Source organism: Heterodontus francisci, chromosome 40 (genome assembly GCF_036365525.1).
Source record: "Heterodontus francisci isolate sHetFra1 chromosome 40, sHetFra1.hap1, whole genome shotgun sequence".
Classification (NCBI taxonomy): domain Eukaryota; kingdom Metazoa; phylum Chordata; class Chondrichthyes; order Heterodontiformes; family Heterodontidae; genus Heterodontus; species Heterodontus francisci.
In genome coordinates this window covers 20,974,134-20,999,546 of record NC_090410.1, presented here as the reverse complement: position 1 = coordinate 20,999,546, position 25,413 = coordinate 20,974,134, and the positions used below count along the sequence as shown (strand labels likewise).

The 25,413-nt window shown below is 43.3% G+C and overlaps 1 protein-coding gene across 5 annotated transcripts in view; it reads right to left on the bottom strand.

Moving 5' to 3' along the window:
• Positions 1-6,124: 6,124 nt before the first annotated feature.
• The window catches only part of LOC137353234 (protein FAM133-like), a 29,855-nt gene continuing 10,566 nt past the window's right edge, over positions 6,125-25,413 (bottom strand). For 2 of the 5 annotated variants that reach the window (XM_068019316.1, XM_068019315.1), the window contains exons 2-5: positions 19,314-19,460; positions 15,236-15,309; positions 12,397-12,486; positions 6,125-6,940 (exon numbers count right to left, since the gene is read on the bottom strand). In XM_068019316.1, coding sequence (XP_067875417.1) covers positions 6,860-6,940; positions 12,397-12,486; positions 15,236-15,309; positions 19,314-19,317 — 249 coding nt within the window. In that variant the 5' untranslated portion in view covers positions 19,318-19,460 and the 3' untranslated portion in view covers positions 6,125-6,859. The remainder of the gene's footprint in view (positions 6,941-12,396; positions 12,487-15,235; positions 15,310-19,313; positions 19,461-25,413) is intronic. The other 3 variants (XM_068019318.1, XM_068019314.1, XM_068019317.1) reach the window with 3 other exon arrangements.

The following is a 25,413-nucleotide window of genomic DNA, read 5'->3' as shown; positions in this document are numbered from 1 at the left end:
GCAACCCGTCCTTCTTGTACAGGTCCCACCTTCCCCAGAAGGTATCCCAATGATCTACATATCTGAATCCCTCCCTCCTTCCTGCACCAGTTCTGTCGCCACGTGTTCAGCTGCACTCGCTCCCTGTTTCTAGCCTCACTAGCACGTGGCACCGGTAACAATCCTGAGAATACTACTCTGCTCGTCCTGCCTTTCAACTTCCAACCTAACTCCCTATATTCGCTTTTCAGGTCCTCATCCCTTTTCCTAGATATGTCATTGGTACCGATATGTGCCACGACCTCTGGCTGCTCCCCCTCCTCCTTAAGAACCCTGTAGACTCGATCTGAGACATCCCTGACCCTGGCACCTGGGAGGCAACATACCATCCGGGAGTCTCATTCACGACCACAGAATCTCCTGTCTGTTCCTCTAACCACTGAATCTCCTATCACTATCGCTCTCCTATTCTCCCCCCTTCCCTTCTGAAGAGTGATCTGGCCCAAGTACATCACAAAGACTAACAGGCAGAAATGTAATGGAGCAATGGTTTGAGTAATGTCTAGGTAAATTCCTGCAAGAGCAAAAATGAAGGCTACCAAAGGCAGAGCTCTCTGGATGACAAAGGAGTTAGAAAGCAGAAAAAGGGAATGTATGACGGATGTTAGCTTGATAATACAAGGGAGAATCAAACTGAATATAAAAAATACTGATAAGTTGAAAAAGTAAATGAGGGACAGAGGGACAGTACAAGAATATATTGACACCTAACAAAACGGAATCCAAAATCTGTACAGGCATTGACAGTAAAAGGGTTGTCGTGGGGGCGGGGGGTGGTGCTGGTGCAATTGGAGACCAAAATGGAGATCTGTTGGTGGAGGCAGAAAGCGTGGCTGAGGTACTAAATGAGTGTGTTGTTGTTAGCATTTGCCAATGGAGAGGACTTTGTCAAAACTATGGTAAATGGCAACAGAGAATGGCAAAGGAGTAGCCCTGATAGTAAAGGATGACCTAAGGACATTAATCAGAAGTGATCTGGCCTCAGAAGATCATGAAGTAGAATCAGTTTAGGTGGAAATTAGGAATAGCAGGAGTCAGATAATACTGGTGGGAGTAGTTTACAAGCCCCCTAACAGTAGTTATATTATTGGACAGAACATTAAATGGGAAATTATTGGAGCATGTAAAAAAAGGTAATGTATTAATTGTGGGGGAGTTTAATCTACATATAGACTGGGGCAATCAAATTAGCAACAATGGTCTGGCAGATGAGTTTGTAGAATGTTTTCGTGACAATTTCTTGGAGCAATACATCGTAGAACCGACTAGGGATAAAGCTATCTTAGATCTCGTACTGTGTAATGAAGCAGGGTTAATAAGCAATGTAAAAGATCCACTAGGAAATATTGATCATAATACCATTGAATTTCATGTTAAGTTTGAAAGTGACACATTTCAATCACAAATAAGAATCTTAAACTTAAAGCCAATTACAAAGGTAAGGGGGAGAACTAAGGTTAATTGGATAAATAAACTGGAAGGTATGGCAGTAAATGAACAGTGGGAAACATTTAAAGAAACAGTTCAAAGGCTTCAACAAAAGTACATTCCAGTCAAAAACTCATCAAGAAAGACCCATCCGTGGCTCACTCAGGAAGTTAAGGAGATTAGACTAAAAGAATAGGCTTACAATGTTGCAAAAAATAGTAGCAAGACTAAGGATTAGGAGTGCTTTAAAAACCAGAAGGGGACCAGCAAAAAGTTGGTAAGGGAAAAAATAGAATGAGTAAACTAGCCAGCAATATAAAAACAGATTGTAAGAGCTTTTATAAGTACATAAAAAGGAAGAGAGTAGCAAAAGTAGATATTGGTCCCCCAGAGGAAGAGACAGGAGAAATGGGGAATGAGAAAATGGCAGAAGCATTGAACAAATATTTTGTGCCTGTTTTCACAGTAGAAGACGCAAGTTCCATACCAGAAATAAACAGTAACCTAGGGGCTGAAAAGAGTGAGGAAATTAAGAATATTGATATAAGCCGAGAAAAAGTATTAGAGAAACTTGAGGGACTAAAATCTGACAAGTCTCCAGGACCAGATGGCCTACACTCTAGGGTTCTAAAAGAGATAGCTGCAGAGATAGTGGATGCACTGGCCATGATTGTCCAGAATTCCTTAGATTCAGGAATCGTCCCGTCAGATTGGAAGTTGGCAAATATCTCACTGCTTTTCAAGAAAGGAGGTGGAGAGAAAACAGGTAACTACAGGCTAGTTAGCCTAACATCAGTCCTTGGGAAGATGCTGGAAACTATTATTGAAGAAGTCTTAACATTGCACTTGGAAAAGCGTGGTATGGTTAGAACAAGTCAGCATGATTTTACTAAAGGAAGATCCTGTTTGATGATGTAACTAGTATGGTAGATAAAGGTGAACCAGTAGATGTAGTATAACCTCGATTTCCAAAAGGCATTCAAATAAGGTGCCACATACAAAATAGGCAAGATAAGGGCTCATGGTGTTGGGGGGTAATATATTAGTGTGGGCAAAGGATTGGTTAATGGACAGAAAGCAGAGCGTGGACACTTTCAAGCTGGCAAGCAGTGAATAGTAGGGTGCCGCAAGGATCATTGCTGGGCCTTGGCTATTTACACTCTAAATTAATGACTTGGATGAAGACACAGAGTAATGTATCTAAGGTTGCTGATGATGCAAAGCTTGGTGGAAAGGTAAGCTGCACGGAGGACAAAGAGAGGCTGCAAAGAGATATAGATAGGCTAAGTGAGTGGGCAACACAATGGCAAATGGAGTATAATGTGGGGACGTGTGAAGTTGTTCAGTTTGGTTGTAAAAGTAGAAAAGCAGAATATTTTTTCAAAGGTACGAAACTGGTAAAGTGTTGATGTTCAAAGTGATTTGAGGGTACTCGTACAAGGAATGCACAAAGTTAACAAAAACAAAGTGCTGGAAATACTCAGGTCTGGTAGCATCTGTGGAGAGAGAAGCAAAGTTAACGTTTCAGGTAATAGTACTGAAGACCTGTGCTCCAGAACTTGCTGCGCCCCTAGCCAAGTTGTTCCAGTACAGCTACAACACTGGCATCTTCCCTGCAATGTGGAAAATTGCCCAGGTATGTCCTGTACACAAAAAGCAGGACAATTCCAACCCGGCCAATTATCACCCCATCAGCCTACTCTCAATCATCAGTAAAGTGATGGAAGGTACCATCAACAGTGCTATCAAGCAGCACTTTGCTTATCAATAACCTGCTCAGTGACGCTCAGTTTGGGTTCCGCCAGGGCCACTCAGCTCCTGACCTCATTACGGCCTTGGTTCAAACATGGACAAAAGAGCTGAACTCAAGAGGTGAGGTGAGAGTGACTGCCCTTGACATCAAGGCAGCATTTGACAGAGTATGGCATCAAGGAGCCCTAGCAAAACTGAGGTCAATGGGAATCAGGGGGAAAACCCTCCACTGGCTGGAGTCCTACCGAGCACAAAGGAAGATGGTTGTGGTTGTTGGAGGTCAATCATCTGAGCTCCAGGACATCACTGCAGGAGTTCCTCAGGGTAGTGTCCTAACCCCAACCATCTTCAGTTGCTTCATCAATGACCTTCCTTCAATCATAAGATCAGAAGTGGGGATGTTCGCTGATGATTGCACAATGTTCAGCACCATTTGTTACTCCTCAGATACTGAAGCAGTCCGTGTAGAAATACAGCAAGACCTAGACAATATCCAGGCTTGGGCTGATAAATGGCAAGTAACATTCGCACCACACAAATGCCAGGCAATGACCATCTCCAACAAGAGAGAATCTAACCATCTCCCCTTGACATTCAATGGCATTACCATCGCTGAATCCCCCACTATCAACATCCTAGGGGTTACCATTGACCAGAAACTGAACTGGAGTAGCCATATAAATACCGTGGCTACAAGAGCAGGTCAGAGGCTAAGAATCCTGAGGCGAGTAACTCACCTCCTGATTCCCAAAAGCCTGTCCACCATCGACAAGGCACAAGTCAGGAGCGTGATGGAATACTCTCCACTTGCCTGGATGGGTGCAGCTCCAACAACACTCAAGAAGCTCGACACCATCCAGGACAAAGCAGCCCGCTTGATTGGCACCCCATCTACAAACATTCACTCCCTCCACCACCGACACACAGTAGCAGCAGTGTGTACCATCTACAAGATGCACTGCAGCAATGCACCAAGGCTCCTTAGACAGCACCTTCCAAACCCACAACCTCTACCAACTAGAAGGACAAGGGCAGCAAATACATGGCAACACCACCACCTGCAAGTTCCCCTCCAAGTCACACACCATCCTGACTTGCAACTATATCGGCGTTCCTTCACTGTTGCTGGGTCAAAATCCCTTCCTAACAGCACTGTGGGTCTACCTACCCCAAATGGACTGCAGTGGTTCAAGAAGCAAGGGCAATTAGGGATGGGCAATAAATGCTGGCATAGCCAGTGACACCCACATCCCATGAATAAATTTTTTAAAAAGGTGTATGACCTTTTATCAGAACTGGCAACGGTTAGAAAAGAATTAGGTTTTAAGCAAATGAAGCGGAGGGAGGGTGGGTAAAAGAGAACAAAGGGGAAGGTGTTGGATAGGGCAGGCGAGTTTAAATAACACAGCTGTCCTGGGACAAAGACAAAGCGTTAGTCCAGAGACAGTGTTATTAGCAGAATAATGAGCAGCTCTGACTACATGAAAAGCAGGCACAGTTAAAAAATAAAATATTTTTTAAAAAGGCCACTTCTGCTCTGACGTTATTGAACTCAACGTTCAGTCTGCAATGCTGTAGAGTGCCTAATCGAAACATCAGGTGCTGCTCGAGCTTGAATTGATGTTTTATTTTTTTTTTTAAACTTTTGTACAGGGCTTTGGCAAGACCGCACCTGGAATACTGTGTGCAGTTTTGGTCTCCACATTTAATATACTTGCACTGGAGGCAGTGCAAAGAAAATTACTAAATTGGTCCCTGGGATGAGAGGCTGACGAGAGGCTGAGTAAATTGGTCTTATATTCTGGAGTTTAGAAGAATGAGAGGCGATCTAATTTGAGAGATACAAGATTCTGAAAGGACTGGATAGGGTAGAGTCTGAAAGATTGTTTCCACTAGTTGGGGAAATTGAGAACACAGGGTCATCGTCTCCGGCTAAGGGTCCAATCATTCAGGATGGAGAGGAGAAACTACTACATTCAAAGGGTTGTGAATCTTCGGAATTCTCTACCCCAGAGGGTTGTAGATGCTCCATCATTGAAAACAGTTAAGGCTGGGATATAGATTTTTTGGTCTCAAGGAATAAAGGGCTAGGGGGAGCGGGCAGGAAAGTGGAATTGAAGCCATGGGCCATATGGTCTACTTCTGCTCCTATTTCTTGTGTTCTTGCTGAGATACAGAATTCAATAAAGAGAGAGAGAGGCTGGCCATACTTGAAGTAGGCTGGTCACCCAATCCAGATCGCGTGAATCCTAGCTTGGTGATAGAAGGTTGCAAATTACAGATAGGAGTCACAATCTTCCAACCCTCCTTAGATACAAGGGTGATGCCAAAGAACTGGAGGATTGCAAACATTACACCCTTGTTCACAAAAGAGTAGAAGGATAAACCCAGCAATTACAGACCAGTCAGTTTGACGTCAGTGGTAGGGAAGCTTTTACAAAACAATGAGAAAAATTAAGTCACCTGGAGAAGCATAGACTAAAGAGCCATGGATTTGTTGGGGGTAAATTGTGTTTGACTAATGAGGTAACAGAGGTTGGATGAGAATAGTGCTGTTGATGTATATCAGGACTTCCAAAAGTTGTTTGATAATGTACCACATAATAGGCTTATTAGCAAAATTTAAGTCCAAGGGATTAAAAGGAGTAGTAGCAGCACAGAAACAAAATTAGCTATGGGATAGAAAACTGGGTTGTGGTGAATAGCTACTTTTAAGACTGGAGGGAGGTATCAGTGGAATTCACTGCTGTGCTTGGCTGATACAAGCAAGGGATTATTTTTGATGAACATAAATCCTGAGAATGTGAAAGGGGCTTACAAGCCTTTCTTCAGATTTCAGAATGCGACTGGAAGAATTTTGTGCAAGTTTAAGTTTGTAGTTGAAGAAATTACATCACACAAATGCTGAATATTCAGATTGTAATTTTAATTGGTGAAACATACATAATCATGCAGATCAAAGCTAGATAAAGTTAATATTTGATCAATCACTGCTTCATACAGTGTATGAAGTGATTAACAATGCTCTATGTAGCAGACATCTTTATAAGCAACTATTTTTCCTAAGAATGCAACATCTTAATCCCACTTGAGTCGGATGAAGTTCAGCACAAAATAATAAAAGGAGCTGTTATTTTTTATTCTGGTCTTACTTCCAAAGTTAAGTAGCATGTTATTCCTATTATCCTGGTCCGGAGAGCTATACGAGGTTTACATGTCATGGTTCTGATTTCATCATGAAGCGCTATGGAAAGTTTTGATGTTTTATCATCACTTCCCCACTTCCAGACACTGGAAAAGCTATTTTGTATAACTTTAGTAAAAGCAGCTCAGTCCTTATAAAGGTCACAATGTAAATTTTCACACTACAGGGGAAATAGAAAACACAAGTGACCGGTCACAAAAGTGACTCAGGGACTGACATGCACACAGAATCTAGCTACCAAAGTAAGTACATCATGAAGAGTTACCCAAAAAATTATGAATTAAGGCTGCTAGTGAACAATTAATAGTGGGAGAAGGACCATAAAGCAAGTGTATAAAAGGAGGAAGTTTGTTCTGAAGAAAATGAAAGGGCCCCTTGGAAGCTAAGACATTAGATACAAGAACAAACTTAGTCACATCAAATGCTTTACTGCCATTATTTGCAACCTTTATGCAAGCCTTTCTCTTTCTTCTGCTTCTTCGGTTTCTTCACCTTTTTCTTTTCACCGCCACACTTCTGTATGAAGAAAAGGACACATTAAAACTGCAAGTTACCTTAAAATAAAACACAGTTGTGTTGAGATCCCAGCCTTGGGACTGGGGGTATGAAGATTATAAGCCACAATGGTGCCTGGATGAGCAGAGACCAATTCCTTTGGTTCCGGTGGAAACAGCAAGGCCAAGCCCAATGTTCAAACACTTTAGTAGGTTTGGAAAATGAGCTGGCTGATTTTTTTTTTTTTTTTTTTAATTCCCTGTTCTCTAGGCAGCTTGGTGTCCTCAATCCTGACCCAACTGTAATGAACACTCAATAGAGACACAGGATAGAGAACCTGTGAGCCCATTGAGCCTTTCAGTAACCACCATTTTACATATTCCCTACCACATCCCCACAATTCTCCTACCACCTACCTACACTAGGGGCAATTTACAATGGTCAAATTTACCAATCAACCTGCAAGTCTTTGGCTGTGGGAGGAAACCAGACCACCTGGCACAAACCCACACAGTCACAGGGAGAACTTGTAAACTCCACACAGGCAGTACCCAGAACTGAACCTGGGTCACTGGAGCTGTGAGGCTGCGGTGCTAACCACTGCGCCATCTCTCCCAAGCTGCATTTGAGACTATAAAATATTTTTCCTGTATAGTCAGTTTAAGCAGCTCTAATTACAAGATTCCATGGGATAAGCATCACAAACATGGGGAACCATCGAGTAATAAAGGATATGACCTGCCCAGCATATCAACTCTACATCGTCAGACTTGGAGGTATGGGTGCTCTCAAGGCTAAATGAAAAGGTTGAAAATATTTCTCCTTCCTATCATTTTGTCTTTAAGATCCAAATTCGGTAAGCATTATAAAGTTAGTTTAATGAGGTCTAGGTAAGAGGTAGAATTAAGACAGCACAGGACTCTCCCCAGCTTTCATCCAGTTGTACCCAGTACAACTTGCCTCTGGGATAAGAATGATGACCATGCCAGTGTCAGTATTGTTCTATCTCCCTTTCCCACTCTCTGACCAAAAGATGACTAGGGGGAAGGGGAGCAGAGTTGCCCAGCAAAACACAAATCATTATCAAATCAAACTTATTCAATGGAACTTCCCTCCTCTTGGAAAGAGTCTGGCCTGCCTTTGGCACCTGACAGCGCAAAATGGCATTTGAGGAGCTCACTATATGGTGAATTGACAGGCACAGAACTGCATCCCCTCACTGTACAGCATGTTCTAGCATCTTAGAGGGAGGCTTTTAGCAAGAGATTGGCTGAGATTGTGGCCAACACTCAGTGCCATACTGAGGGAGCGCTGCACTATAAGAGGTGCTGTCTTTCAGATGGATGTTAAACCGAGGCCCCATCTGTCTGCTAAGGTGGATGTAAAAAGGGTCCTATGGCACTATTTTGAAGAACAAAAAAGGGAGTTCTGACCATGATTTATCCATCAAGTAACATCTAAATAAAAGGCTGATCTGGTCATTATCACATTGTCGTCTGTGGGAGCTTGCTGTACACAAATTGGCTGCCACATTTCCTACAGTCAAACAGTAACTACTTCAAAAGTGCTTTGGGACATCCTGAAATGCACTATATAAATGCAAGACTTTATTTCCAACAAGAAACATTGCTTTAGCTCAAAGTTGTCCGTGTAGAAATGCAGCAAGACCTGGCCAATATCCAGGCTTGGTCAGATGTGTGGTGCGAATGCTATTTGCCACTTAAGTGCCAGGCAATGTCTGTCTCAAACAAGAGAATTTAACCATCTTCCTTTGACATTCAATTACATTACGATCACTGAATGTCCCACTATCAACATCCTGTAGGGTTACCATTGATCAGTAAGTAATCTAAAGTAGCCATTTAAATACCATGACTACAAGAGCAGGTCAGAGGCTAGGAATCCTGCGGCAAGTAACTCACCTCCTGATTCCCCAAAGCCTGCCCACCATCTACAAGGCACAAGACAGCAGTGTGATGGAATACTCTCCACTTGCCTGGATGGGTGCAGCTCCAACAACGCTCATGAAGCTCGACACCATCCAGGACAAAGCAGCCTGCTTGATTGACAGCCCATTCACAAATATTCACTCACTCCACCATGGACAAACAGTGGCAGCAGTGTGTACCATCTACAAGATGCACTGCAACAACGCACCAAGGCTCCTTAGACAGCACCTTCCAAACTCACAACCTCTACCACCGAGAAGGACAAGGGCAGCAGTTGCATGGGAATACCACCACCTGCAAGTTCCCCTCCAAGCCACAAACCATCCTGACTTGGAACTATATTTCTGCTCCTTCACTGTTGGTGGGTCAAAATTCTGGAACTCCCCAACAGCACTGTTGGTGTACCTACACCTCAAAGATTACAGTGGTTCAAGAAGGTGGCTCACTGCCACCTTCTCAAGGGCAATTAGGGATGGGCAATAAATGCTGGCCTAGCCAGCGATGCCCACATCCCATGAATGAATTTTTAAAAAATCTGTGGGCCAGAATCCACCTCCACATCCCCAACCACCCCCAGGACCCAAGACGCCCCCTTGCACCCAAATGACCACCCTTGCCTCACCAGGGCATGACCGATTACCCCCAGCAAGGCAAGCCAAAATTACCTGCAGTCCTGGTTCCACGTCCTTGGCTGGGCTGCAGTCCCAGCAGTGGCCACCACTCCTGGTGGCACTGCTGGGACAAAGAGCTGCCAGCCCGATGATTGGCCAGCAGCTCAATGAGGCAGGACTTCCTCCCTCAAGCAGGTGGAAGTCCACCTTGGAGCGATTAAAGCCTGGGGACCTGTAAAACGCAGGACGGATTCCCAGGCTAGGTGGAAGCGTGTTCGCCACCGAAGTTTACATTGGTGGCCAGCTCCCGTCCACCCGACGTAAAATCCAGCCCTATGTCCTCTTCACAACTTACTCTCCTACTTATCTTTGTGTCATCAGCAAATTTAGCACAGCAACCATACATTCAGTCCCTTCATCCAATCATAAATTGTAAACAGTTGAAGCTCCAGCAGAGATCTCTGGCACTCTACTAGTTACACCTTGCCAACCTGAAAATGCCCCATTTATCCCTACTCTCTGCTTCCTGTTAGCTAACCAATCCATACTAATATGTTAACCCCTACACCATGAGCTCTTATTTTGTGTAGTAACTTTTGATGTTGTTCTTATCAAATCAACGTACATAACATAGCTTGTACATTGGGGCAGTATCAATGGCAGGACTTAAATCAAGCAGCCAGGAGGGAGGAGGTTTATTAAGCATTGGGAATCAAATGAGTTTTGTCAAAGTGGGAAAAAGGGCTGAGAAAAGTAGTGGTGCTGGGACCTTTCCATTTGATCAGCATTTAAGGTTGTTTGGGGGGGGGGGGGGGGGGGGGGGGGGGTGTATGGTGAGGGAAGTAGGAATGGGATGAGTGGTGTGTCTGCTGAAAGATGGATCCCTCACCATCTCAATGTTTTCAGAACTTCAAAACACACTATTCATCATTCCCTGAGTGGCTGGCACCATCAAGAGTTGTGTGAATTTGTGGGAAAAAAAAGGTAAAGTTGAGGCTTAGTGCCAAATAAGTAGTGAAGAGACAGGTCATAAACAATGGTGCAACCTTCATGACTTGAACAGCTTTACTCTTAATTTTTTAAAATTTGTTTGTTTAAACTAGGAAGTCTGTACATCTCTTTTTTGGACCAAAACATTTGAATATTAAAAGTCAATTATATTTATGGTTTGGTGTTAGTGATACTGTTTTTAATATAAAAAAAAATAATTTTTCCTTCACCAAGATCATTTACAACAACTCCCCCAGATAGACACATGCTCTGCTTTGTTCACTGGTCTGAACTGGTGCTAGTGAGCAGAGAGTGTGTATTGTACGTGTCCACAGTCCAAACTGGGTTTAAGTCAGCATGCACATATATCTACTAACTGGCACGTCAATTCAGACCCCCAGTTCTTTTTTTAAAAAATAAAAGCACTGCAGAGCTTTATTAATTGCAAGACCCAGAGTTTACTGTGAGAGCTGGTCATTTCCACCAAATACAGGCTGGATGTGGAAGGGGGGGGGGGGGCTGCGGAAAGAGAGAGCCAAAAGTAAAGTGGTCAAAATTTGCAAGCTCACAAAAGGCAGCTCGAGAATTACAACTTTGGACACAATAGGTATGTGAGTTATTAGTAACAGATGAAATTCAAATGTAGCCAAATGTAAAATATATAGGATAGAAAAAAAAAATGGACATCACACGACAGTGTTGAAATAGTTAAGTATGAAGTCAAACAAAAAAAAAAAAAGAGACCAAGGAGTATTAGACTAGGCAGTCAACACGTTCAACCAATGCAGAGAAGTGATTCAATACACAGACATTAGAATGCAAGTCAGAAGGAGTAGTAATCAATGTGCTCCAATCAGACCACATCGAGTGCTGCATCCCGTTCTAGTTGGTAAGAAACAAGGGAGATGTTCAGGAGCTGGAAGCAGAGTATGTAAGAGCCACCAGGCTCACCCTGGTGGTGCCAAGGGCTTGAGTTATGACTGGAAGAGAGGAATTAGAAGTGATCCTAGAGGTTTATATAAGACAGTTAGGGAAAGGGAAAGGTATATTGAATAATTTTAAAAATACGAGTAGGACAAGGGCACAGAAGTTCAATCTAGTAAGAAGGCAAGTTCTTCACGAAGTGAACACCACCTGCAATGGATGGGAGGTGGGAAGGTGAAATCACCAGAATCATTTAGGGACTAACTAAATGCTGCAATGAGTGGGGGTGGGGAGAAAATCTAGGGTTTTTCTGAATGGCTGAGAAAACGTTGGGCCGAATGGCCTTCCTCACCTGTAATATTCTGGTGAACATGCAACGCCAACCCACTCATAATACGAGACAAACAGGCTGATGACGAGGAGATAATTTGCTCTTTGCAGTGTTTTAAATATCAACTTGCTGAGATTATACTCAAGTACCTGGTAGCAATTAAATACCCATCTAAAGTTTGGTCTAAACCAGGCTGTACCACTGCATCCAATCTAGTCAGTACCTCCCAGCCTAAAGCCCAACATTACACGGATGCCAACAACTTGTATTTTAGATACTGTGCTTATCGGAACATTGCAGCACGGCTTAAATGGTGCTCAAGATGTATCTGGTCAGTTTTTATGCTTTACAAGTGTTTGACTCTGGCTCAGGGTGGAATGAAAATGTACTGCACCACATGCAAGTAATGGGATCATTACACTGCAATCCAACTACACCAGCATGAAAAAGGTAAAGAGGGAAGGGGGAAAAACTGCAAGAGCTACCATTCCCTGAAACACACCAAGTGACACAGACAGGAGGTCTGGCAGCAGATCTTCAATCCACGCAAGCCAAGAAACAGTGGAATGAGGGGACAGAGGACGATTCCAACAAAAAAAAAAATAAAGGCCACCTCTTCCACAACTGTCCCCCATCCCAGCCCATAGTTCAAGGACCAGCTTTTATCCTTACCCGGCCTTTCCCCTCACCATCCGAAGAGCTCGAAGAGCTGGAGCTGCTGCTGGAGGAGCTCGATGATGTACCATCTCCCTTCTCTCCCTTCTGCAAGGAAAGTGAATCAGTCAGGATCAGAATCAAAGCCCTCCTCAGTCATTCAGAACGGTTCAATTAGCATTGCCAGAAATTTCATTTTATAACAGTCTTCACCGCCAGTTTGCTCGAGTCAGAAGGCTGAGGATTCAAATCTCACTTCAGAGTGTTGAGAACAAAATCTAGTGTATTCCTGAGGGAGTGCTGCACCGCTGGAGGTGCTATCTTTTGGAGGAGACCTCAAACGGAGTCTGTCCTCTCCAAAAGATCCAGTTGCACTATCTGATGATGACGAAGGATGTTCTCCCTGGTGTCCTGAGGCCAATATTAATCCCTCAACCAACCCCCAAACACAGATTGTCTGGTCATTATCACATTACTGTACGTGGGACCTTGATGTGCACAAACTGTCTGCTGTGTTTCCTACATTACAACCAATAAAGAACTTGCAAAATGTCAGAAACTTGGAAGCCAATTTGCACAGTGACTGCAACTATTGGGATAGGGAGGAATGCAGAAGATCTGCTCTTAATTGCTATGGTGAAAAGTGCCTCACACTCAACTTTGGGGCTAGCATACAGATACTCAGAGTCTCAACTCCAGACAAAGAATGGCTTCTAGGACAAAGCAGCAGACGTTAGCTGGAGACTAAGGAACCATAATCCAATGGCACTTTCAGAAAAGGAAGAGAGAGAAAGAGAGAGAGGAGAGGATGGAGAAATAGTCAAAGAAATTCAACCTGGAGATGGTTCCCTCCAGCCACTATACCCATTTAAACAACTCTACACTCTTTAGAACAAATGATCTATTTTGAGAACATGCACTATGAGACAATGTTCTAGATCATCAAGGTAGGCATCAGTGACTATCATTGCACTGGACGAGTATGTAATCAGAGAGAGTTTAGACCTGGTTACGCTGCTGGGAATCACCACCAAAAAAAAAAATCTGAATATTTGTTCTGGAACCTAATTTGGGATCAAGATGGATTATGAAAGATTGCTGTTCGCCTGTGAGAAATGAAAGGCTTTTTTTAGGATAACTTAGCACATCAGTCAATCACTGTGCAAGACAAATTCTTATACATTTAACTCCTATTTTTTCAGCTGGTCGTTTATTTATTTGTTTGGTGAACCTTGCGGCGTGCAAATTAATTGCTACATTTCCGACATTGTAACAGTGACTTTAAAAGTTCTTAAAGTGGCTGAAAAGCACCCTAGAGCCTCCCGAGATCGTGAAAGATGAGATATAAAAGTGACATTTCCTTTTTTATACTTTTGTCTCAAACTAAGTGACACTTATAATGGGATTCGTAGTGGAATGCAGGATCTGAAGCTAATAAAGCTTCATTATTCCAATCCTCACTTTCAGTCCAATTCATTCCAGGACATCACACAAAAAGGTTTATTCTAGCTATTATTAATAATAGCTGGAGGTGGTGTAGAATAGAAAAGGCAAGGAGGGAATATTGAACCTACACACAAGGTTAATGGAGTCACAGTCAGAGTATGGTTTGAGTTTTGGAAGGATATAATAATGGGAAAGGTGCAGTGTGTGGATTTACTAGGGTGTGTCTAGGGATGAGGGGGTCACAAATTAGGAGGGGACAAGTAGTTTGGGGCTTATTTTTTACCATTTGAAGATAGAAGGTTATGTGATCATATCCAATCTTGAAGATTAATGAAAAAAGCTTTACGATAACTGGGATGCATTTCAACTTGCTGCAATGGCATAAAACTTAGCCACAACAGAACCAAAACGGCCAGCAGTTTCTACAACGGGCAGTTTATCTGCAACACCAGTTTCAGACCAGAGCAGCAAGTTGGAAATTCACCCATAGTTTCTGCGAGTGGGAGGTTAACAAAAAGTCAAATTTAAAAAAAAATTTTTTTTTTTTTTCTCTTAATATAAATGTTTCTCTGCACACTCACAGGGCAATTTGAATTCCCAGCCACAAATGGGTTGTGTAAGCAGAGTCCATTAACTCATTTTAAAACAGAATTTAATAGCTGCTTCAATAACAGAAAATGCAAGTGAGCAGGAGTAGGCAGAGTGGGGGTGGGGGGGTGGGGGGGGGTGAAGAATGGTGGGTGGGTTGGGAGGAGTGCTACACTATTTATTGGCCAAAGGTGACCCATTTTCACATGATCACAATTACACAATTCTAACCCTGGAATACATCAAGAGGCTTGGCAGGTTCAACATCAGTTCCCTGAGGCGAGGGATTGCCCTTGCAACAGATTCTCTGCAAAAGAATATATTTCCTTTATATAAAAGCTCAGAAAACATGGAGTGAGTAGAGGCACTCAAACTGCACAGGGGTTAACATTGAAAGCAAAGTAAATACAAGGGAAAGAAAACAGCCCGCATTTATTAGAGCCACATGATGTACCTCACAGCTGGGACACCTGCTCTGTTTTGTCTGACACGGGCCCCAAACGTTGGGCTTGAAACAAATCTGTCTGACAGAAACAAAATTTTGAGTTGATGGGTGGAATGGCAGATGAGGATCAGGCTGGGTTCACATGCCCATGCACCCCATGACTGAATAACTTGTGAATGGTCACTGCTAAACTCACAGGTGAAGAATGGACATTTGGGCAAAGGATGAGAGTGACTTCACACACCTGCTGGTAGTTATTGGTGTGAGAGCAGCAGGAAACCTTTGTTTGTCCTGTACATTGTGATTGATAAGGGAAGGATGGATGTGGGGAGGAGAGAGAGAGACAGAGAGACAGAGAGACATGAAATGATCAGTTACCTTTTTATGCTCTTTGCTGCACTTTTCTTTCTTCACATGCTTGTCACTCTCCTTATCACAGGCCTTTCCAAGATCTGATTCCAAAATAAGAACATTTCACAATAGAGTCCCATGTGCTGTTTCACATTTAGAAATAAAGCTATTTAAACAGAAGCTTGAGATTTATTGTCTCTTTTAAATCAATGGGTTCAGAGGACAATAAACAGTAACAGAAGCGAAGCTCCAGGGTCATTACTCTCTCCTCGATCGGGTATGGCATCAGTACCTCATCCCAAGTAAGGATTACTCTGGTTAGAACCTCAATGAGTGCGTGAGCTATTTGACTGCATAAGGCAGCCCAGGCAACACCAATGCACAGACAGACAGAGACATATACACAGGCACACCCAGAGGTAGAGACCCATCTCCATCAGGTAAATAAAATTCTATAAAATGTAGATTTCTTATCAGCTTTGGTCAGAGACTCAATTGGGTCAGTAGTCTTTAACACTATGGCACACGTTCCAATCATTTCCATGAGCAACAGAGGATAAGAGACCCAGCCAAGTAAAGTTTGATACTGTTGTGGGGCAAGAAGGAGCAGGAGTGTTCCTCCAGGCCACAAAAATAATCTGGGCCACAGTCCCCCCAAGAAACAGTGCCGCCACCCTCCAGTAACCGTGCTCAATACTGGGTGACATCAATCCAGTGCCCATTTGACCCCTGCAGCTCGATTTTAAATTTTACTGTCGCTGAAAAATTAGCTCCCAAAGTCATCAGACACCCAAAATGGACCCTACGCAGATTTAACATTAATCACGCTAAGATTGCAATATGTTACTGGACAAATAGTGTGAGTAAAAGGAATAGCATGGTGAGGTCCTGAAGGACCAGCATGTACAGTAACAGAGTTAATGGATAGGGTTTGCACAGTCACTTCCAGCACAAGAGGGCCACCTACAAAGATGTACAGACACACCACATTGCTAAATACTGGGAGTTACATTATGCAAGTGCAGCATTGAAACAGTGATGGGGAGAATGCTGTTTGGCCAGTAGTTGTTGGAATCATTCCCTGTTCACGCTCCATTCTCAGTGCAAGTTTGGAACACTTTGCTCAGGGGCAGGCAGGTAGAGAGAGAGACACACACAGACAGGAAAGAGGAGAACCTAATACGGTATGGTGAGTTGGGGAGAGGCTGTGGCACAGTGTAGGTGAATTCTGCAGCCATATACTGGTGATGACTCATCAATAGCAGGGCAGAAAGTTGATGCTGTATGAAGCTCCTTTTAAGCTGTGTTATACAGCACATAGACGGGCAAGGTTGAACAACCTGCCCCCTGATCTTGTGTGGAGGAAAATTCCTTCTTCAGAGGATTTGAACGCATGTGAAAGCAGCAGGGAGAAGAAAATCCCAAAAAGTGTGGGTGCGAGAACACAGCCCTGTTTCACACCACTCAGGATAGGAAAGGGCTCTGATGAGGAGCCACCATGTTGAATTGTGCCTTTCATATTGTCATGGAATGAGGTGATGATACTTAGTAGCTTTGGTGGACATCCGATCTTTTCTAGTAGTCTGAAGAGACCACGTCTGCTGACGAGGTCAAAGGCTTTGGTGAGATCAATGAAAGCAATGTAGAGGGGCATCTGTTGTTCACGGCATTTCTCCTGTATCTGACGAAGGGAGAACAGCATGTCAATAGTCGATCTCTCTGCACGAAAGCCACACTGTGCCTCAGGGTAGACGCGCTCGGCCAGCTTCTGGAGCCTGTTCAGAGCGACTCGAGCAAAGACTTTCCCCACTATGCTGAGCAGGGAGATTCCACGGTAGTTGTTGCAGTCACCGCGGTCACCTTTGTTTTTATAGAGGGTGATGATGTTGGCATCGCGCATGTCCTGGGGTACTGCTCCCTCGTCCCAGCACAGGCATAGCAGTTCATGTAGTGCTGAGAGTATAGCAGGCTTGGCACTCTTGATTATTTCAGGGGTAATGCTGTCCTTCCCAGGGGCTTTTCCGCTGGCTAGGGAATCAATGGCATCACTGAGCCCGTCTAAGAGCGAAGTCCAAAGTACGGAAAGTCCTCATCAGAGAACTCCTCTTTGCTGACGATGCTGCTTTAACATCTCACACTGAAGAATGCCTGCAGAGTCTCATCGACAGGTTTGCGTCTGCCTGCAATGAATTTGGCCTAACCATCAGCCTCAAGAAAACGAACATCATGGGGCAGGATGTCAGAAATGCTCCATCCATCAATATTGGCGACCACGCTCTGGAAGTGGTTCAAGAGTTCACCTACCTAGGCTCAACTATCACCAGTAACCTGTCTCTAGATGCAGAAATCAACAAGCGCATGGGTAAGGCTTCCACTGCTATGTCCAGACTGGCCAAGAGAGTGTGGGAAAATGGCGCACTGACATGGAACACAAAAGTCCGAGTGTATCAGGCCTGTGTCCTCAGTACCTTGCTCTACGGCAGCGAGGCCTGGACAACGTATGCCAGCCAAGAGCAACGTCTCAATTCATTCCATCTTCGCTGCCTTCGGAGAATACTTGGCATCAGGTGGCAGGACTATATCTCCAACACAGAAGTCCTTGAAGCGGCCAACATCCCCAGCTTATACACACTGAGTCAGCGGCGCTTGAGATGGCTTGGCCATGTGAGCCGCATGGAAGATGGCAGGATCCCCAAAGACACATTGTACAGTGAGCTCGCCACTGGTATCAGACCCACCGGCCGTCCATGTCTCCGTTATAAAGACGTCTGCAAACGCGACATGAAATCGTGTGACATTGATCACAAGTCGTGGGAGTCAGTTGCCAGCATTCGCCAGAGCTGGCGGGCAGTCATAAAGACAGGGCTAAATTGTGGCGAGTCGAAGAGACTTAGTAGTTGGCAGGAAAAAAGACAGAGGCGCAAGGGGAGAGCCAACTGTGCAACAGCCCCAACAAACAAATTTCTCTGCAGCACCTGTGGAAGAGCCTGTCACTCCAGAATTGGCCTTTATAGCCACTCCAGGCGCTGCTTCACAAACCACTGACCACCTCCAGGCGCGTATCCATTGTCTCTCGAGATAAGGAGGCCCAAAAGAAAGAACAGCACATAACAGAAAATAAATGTTCTAAAGTTCTAAAGGGCGTTGCCTCATTCACATTTGGAGTCCTGTGTAGTCATCATATCATGGGCAGGACAACAATGGCACTGAAAAAGAGGCAATGAAACCACCTGTCTGATAAAACACCATCAGCAGAAAGAAGAAACTGTGGCCTTTACACTTAAAGACAAAAGATCACAACTGGAGTATTCAAGTTCCTGAAAGACATTGACAAATTAACCTCAAGACACGGTTTACTTTGGTCTTAAGAATGTCCGGGGGTTGACGAGAGGTTGGGGGAAATATTGGCAAGAAGCTGAGAAGTGGACAAATAAAATGTAATCTGTCTACACTGTATCGCCGAGAGGGAGCTCAGAGCTCCTTTGACTGAACAACCTTCAGAATCCAGCAGGAACTAAAAGAATCCTTAGATTTTTGCTGCTGTTAAATGCTTAACTCTTTAAAAGAATGTTTAAATACTCTATGTGGGGAGATTTACTAGAGTAGGGGGGAAAACTATTACTGCTGGAGGAGGGTCAGTAATGAGGTCACAGATTAAAAGTAATTGGCAAAAGACCAGAGGCAGCATGAGAATTTAAAAAAATATATATAAACCAGCAAGTTGTTGTAATCTGAAAGGGGCGGTGGAAGCAGATTCAATAATAACTTTCAAAAGTGAATTGGATAAATACTTGAAGGGGGAAAACAAATGCAGAGCTATGGGACGAATAGGATAAAAAGGGATAACACAGGCACTCTGGGCTGAATGGCTTTCTGAGCTTTATAATTCTATTACTAAAGAAAAATACAATGGAATAATACTTTGCAACTTTAGGACAGCCCAGGGCGGCTATCACTTATAGCCCTTCACGGGTTTTAACACAACCTCCACAAAAACTACACACAAAGTTAGACCAGGATAAAATTCATACAGAAAACTGATGCTGAGGAATGAAATGGCTGGGACCCAGTAACTGAATCGCATTCCATTAACAGTTGCACTTACCCATAATTAAGATTCTTTTACCCAACTCCGTTCAACCAGTCAGCAATCCCGCTATGGCGAACACAACACACAACTGGATTTTTCTTAACTAGTTAAAGAAATTGTGCTTGCACAGTGTGGAACTCCTCCAAGCTCCTCAATTGGGATCTGTTATAAAATAGACGTGGAGTTCCGATAATAAAGGGAGGTAGCTGAAGGTGTGGTCAAAATGTGATGATTATTGACATGTTGTTAATGAGTTTCCAAAGTGCAGATCAAAGAAATCCACTCCTCAGGTGGCAAAATGTTGCTATAATATAATTAACATTATACCTAATTCTAAATGCAGTTAACATTTAGTACCAACAAATCAATTAAAATAATGTGTTTAATGGATATTAAAGTCAGTATTTATAAACTCAATCCCATTCATTTGGCTGGGGAATTTTTTTTTGCTTAATGTGAAGGATTTGCTTGACCGATTACGAATCATTCTCCCACACTACCGCTCCCTCTTTGTGTTTTTACGTTGCATTTTTCTGAAGGGTGCGAATGCAGATAATCATGATCTTTGGTTTTGAAAGAAATTCAGTCAACCGGCAGATGGGAGTCCCCCCCCCTCCCAAAAAAAAGGTGCAAAAATGTTCGAAGGTCCTAACCAGTTTGGGAACATTGGTGAGCAAAGCTTTTATTTTAAACTCTTCCTTATCGCCACCTGGCCTTTCTCAGTTTGCCAGCTGGAGACAGCTTTCCTAATCTCTGCCATGATTATGTAATTGTCCATTGGATATCCAGTCACGTGTGGATTTTAGTTCCAGCCAATTACTGCTACCTCTATTTTTCTTGGGTCCTTCTTTCCTGACTCATCTCCTTCATGTCCGACCAATCCTGTTAGCTATCATTTCTCTCTTCTCCAGTACTTGGACCCGCCACCCCCAACCAACCAATCAATACCCGCCTGCTTTCCTACCACCATCCCCTTGGACAAGCCCATAGCTTCCCTTATGTGCCTCTCCTTGCATTCTCTATAGCACCCATCAAGGTACCCTGCCCTCTTGAGTAGCATTGCCAATGGCTCCACCTTCCTTTCGCTCCGATCTTGCTGCTCAGAATGCCTGCTGTGGGCTAATTTCACCAACTGCCTTCTCACCCCATTCAGTCCACCCACTACTACCCCCAGGGAATCTGCCAGTGGATCAATAAACATTTTCTCCATATTTCATTGCAGACTGTCCATTAACTCATGAACAATGCCCCTACCATCATAGCCTTGTTGTGGGAGATTCTATGAACTTCAGTCACCCTGTGTACCCTTAGGAATGAGATGACTAAATTCTGCACAAACTGGGAATCAAATGAGACTTTTCTAATCTGTGTGGAGCGGTCCGTCAGATGAACAAAGGGGCTCTACACTAGGTTAGCCCCTAATTATATAAGAAATATTCATATAAAAGAGGCTTTAAACATTAATGAGCTTTTGCAATGAATTATGTAAAACATTAATATTTAACACTGCAATTACAATGGAATAATGTGATTCATTAGTGCAAGTGAACAGCAGGCTAACTTTTGTTTAAAAATCTCATATTTCAGGTGAAGCTGAGATCTTTGGCTTTGTGATTATGGTCTTTGAATGTCCAAAAGTATAGAGGCATTGGTCAGAAAATCCGGGGATTCCCTCAAATTCCCAATGTGTATTCCCAGTAGGCCCCGCTCCTCACTGGGAGTGTGTTCTATTAGCAGGATGCACTATAGTAACTCGTCAAGGCATCTTCAACCTGCAACCTTCACCACCTAGAAGGGCACAGGCAACAGGTGCATGGGAACACCGTCACGTGCAAATTCCCTTCAAAGTTTCACATCATCCCAACTTGAAAATATACGACTGTACCTTCATTGTCACCAGGTCAAAATCCTGGCCCTCCCTAACTACCAGCATTGTGGGAGTACCTTCACCACATGGACTGCAGCTGTTCAAAAACAAAAGGAGGCTCAGCACCACCTTCAAGGGCAACTAAGGATGGTTAATCAATGCCAGCTTTGCCCATAACCCAAGAATTAACTTTGTACAAAGTAAATGAACATTTCTATCAACACAGCACCTGATCCAAAAGAGTTTTACATAGCAGTTACATTTCACAATATTTTCTCCTCCCTTTAAACTATTAAACTGAACAACTACTTTTTTTTTTACATTTGTTCATAGGATGTGGGAATCGCTGGCTAGGCCAGCATTTATTGCCCATCCCTAATTGCCCTCGAGCTGAGTGACTTGCTATACCAGTTCAGAGGGCAATTAAGAGTCAACCATGTTGCTGTGAGTCTGGAGACTCATAGAATCATAGAAAGTTTAAGGCACAGAAAGAGGCCACTTCGCCCATCGTGTCTGTACCAGCTAAAAAATGATCCACCTATTCTAATCCTTCCAGCATTTGATCCGTAGCCTTGCAGATTACGGCACTTGAGGTGCATATCCAGACTCAGGCAGTGAGTTCCAGAACCCCGCCACCCTCTGGGTGAAAAAGTTTGTCCTCATCTCCCCTCTAATTTTTCTACCAATCACTTGAAATCTATACCCCCTCATCACGGACCTCTCTGCTAAGGTGAGTAGGCCCTTCACCTCCACTCTATCCAGGCCTCTCAACATTTTGTACATTTCAATCAGATGTCCCCTTAACCTTCTCTGTTCCAAGGAGAACAACCCCAGCCTATCCAATCTTTCCCCATTGCTGCATTTTTCTAGTCCTGGCAACATCCTCGTAAATCTCCTCTGTACCTTCTCTAGTGCAATTACATCCTTTCTATAATGAGGTGACCAGAACTGCACACAGTACTCAAGTTGTGGCCTAACCAAATGATTTGTTCAGTTCCAGCACAATCTCCCTGCTCTTGTATTATATACCTCGGTTAGTAAAGGAAAGGATTCCATATGCCTTTTTAACCACCTTATCAACCTGTCCTGCTACCTTCGGGGATCTTTGGACATTCACTCCAAAGTCCCTCACTTCCTCTACACTTCTCAGTATTTTCTTATTAGTCATGTATTCCTTTGCCTTGTTTGACCTCCCCAAATGTATCATCTCACACTTCTCCAAGTTGAATTCCATTTGCCACTTTTCTGCCCATCTGACCAGACCATCAATATCTTCCTGCCGCCTACAGCTATCCTCCTCGCTATCTACCACACGGCCAATCTTTGTGTCGTCTGAAAAATTTTTGATCATGCCCCCTACATTTACGTTCAAATCATTAACATACACCACAAAAAGCAGGGGTCCCAGTACTGAGCCCTGCAGAATGCCACTGGAAACAGCCATCCAGTTGCTAAAACACCCGTCAGCAACTACCCTTTATTTCCTGCCACTGAGCCAATTTTGTATCCACCTTGCTGCATTTCCCTGGATCCCATGGGATTTTATTTTTTTAACCAGTCTGCCATGTGGAACCTTGTCAAAAGCCTTGCTAAAATCCACGTAGACCACATCAACTGCACTCCCCTCATCCATCTTCCTTGTTACTTCTTCAAAAGATTCGATCAAGTTGGTCAAACAAGATCTTCCCTTAACAAATCCATGCTGACATGTCGGCCAGACCAGGTAAGGACAGCAGATTTCCTTCTCTAAAAGGACATTAGTGAACCAGATGGGTTTTTACAACAATCGACAATGGTCACTATTAAACTAGCTTATTTTTTAATTTTGAGATTTATTAATTTAATTCAAAATTCATTGTCTGCTGTGGTGGGTTTCGAACCCATGTCAACAGAGCACTAGCCTGGGCTGCATGCTCTGTGTTTGATTCTATAACACACCCCATTCTCAGTTGGGAAGTCTAGATTCTAAAATCAAAGACTATTTCCTTCAGTGTCTTACTAGGTGAAGACTGGATTTGTTAACTGCATTCAATTAAATCATTAAAAATGTAAATATCAGAACTGAAACTACGATCTCAACTGCCTCCCACAAACACTTTGAAATTGGCAAAAGCTGAAACCACATGAGTATTAAGGGAAACTGCAGAACAGAACAGAATTATTTCATTTTTACCTAAGGATGTTGTTCCAGTAATTCAAATTACAGTAAGCACGGCTTAATAATTTGAAATGTAGTTGTGCTTTTTAAAAAAAAAAATTAGAGAGTGACAGGATCAATATGAAGCTGAATTACTGATCATTAAATAAATACAGGGTTGTGTTCCCTGGAATTTAGACGGTTAAGGGGTGATTTGATGGAAGATATTCAGGGGAACTGATCGGATAGATCGAGAGAAACTACTTCCACTGGTTGGGGAGTCAAGGATGAGGGTACATAGTCTAAAGATTACAGTCAGACCTTTCAGTCATGAAATTAGGAAACACACCTACACACAGAGTGGTTGTAATTTGGAACTGTCTTCTGCACACGGCAATTGATGTTGGTTAAATTGTTAATTTTAAAATCTGACTTTGATAGATTTTTTTGATAATCGTTCGGTATTAAGGGATTTGGGACAAAGGCGGGTATATAGAGTGAGGTCACAGATCCACCATGATCTCACTGAATGTGGAACAGGTTCAAGGGGCTAAATGGCCTAACTGCTGTTCCTAAGCAGACTGAAGTGTTGAAGCATAATATTGTGTGTGGCTATGCACACTGGGTATTGCTGTGGGTAAAGTCCAGGTGACTTTAGAGAGGTCCCAAAATGCTAAACCTTGTTAAATTCACAAAAGGTACTTTTACACCAAGAGGTATATCACTCAAAGTGGTTTCTGAGAAGAAAGACTTACATTTATATAGCACCCTTCACAACCTCAAAGCAATTTACAGCTAATGAAGTATTTTTGAAGTGTGGCTACTGTTGTAATGTAGGAAACTTGGCAGCCAACTTGCACACAAACAGCTTCCACAAGCAGCAATGTGACAGTGACCAGTTAATCTGTTTTTAAGATGTCGATTGAGGGTTATTTATTGGCCAGGACGCCAGGGAAAACTCCGCTGCTCTTCTTCAAGCTAGTGCCAGGGGATCTTTTACATCCACCTGAGAGGGGAAATGGGGCCTTGGTTTCACATCTCACCTGAAAGAGAGCAGTCCAAAAGCACCTTGACTTTTGGATTAGCCATGGAGTGGGATTTGAACCCACAGCCTTCTGAGTCAGAGGCAAGATTTCCATGGCTCCCATTTCTCATTCACACAGATACAAAAATTGACAGTATAACTCCCAAACAGGTTTATTCTGACACAATTTATTGATATTTGTCGATCTGGAATGCGCTGCCTGAAAGCAGATCCACTTTCAAAAGGGAATTGGATATATACTTGAAAAGAAAAAAAAATTCAGGGCTGTGGGGAAAACTGTCTCCTCAAAAAGCCAGTGAGGCTAGGGATCAATTGAAAATGCCAAATAGATTTTTGTTAGACAAGGGTATTTAGTGATATGCCTTTGACACAGTTGACCACACCAGCTTCCTCCAACGCCTCTCGACTGGCATCCAGCTGGGTGGGACTGCATTCACCTGGTTCCATTCTTATCTATTCAGTCATAACCAGAGAATCACCTACAATGGCTTCTCCTCCTGCTCCCACGTCATTACCTCTGGTGTCCCCCAAGGATCTATTTTTGGCTTCCTCCTATTTCTCATTGACGTGCTGCCCCTCAGTGACACCATCCAAAAGCACAGTATCAGTTTTCACATGTACACTCTCAACACCCAGCTCTACCTCACCATTACCTCTTTTGACCCCTTCCACCATCTCTAAATTATCAGATTGCTTCTCCCGACATCCAGTACTGGATGAACAGAAATCTCCTCCAATTAAATATTTAGAAGACTGAATCCATTGTCTTCAGTCCCAGTGACAAACTCCATTCCCTAATCAACGACTCCATCCCTCTTGGCAACTGTTTGAGGCTGAACCAGGCTATTCACAACCTTGGTGTCATATTTGATCCCAAAATGAGCCTCCAACCGCGTAACTGCACCATCACAAAGACCACCTATTTCCACCTCCATAACATTGCTCTATTCCTCCCCTGCCTCAACTCACTTGCTGCTGAAACCCTTATTTATGCCTCTGGTCTCTCCAGCCTTGACTATTCCAATGCACTCCTGGCTGGTCTCCCACATTCTACCCTCCGTAAACT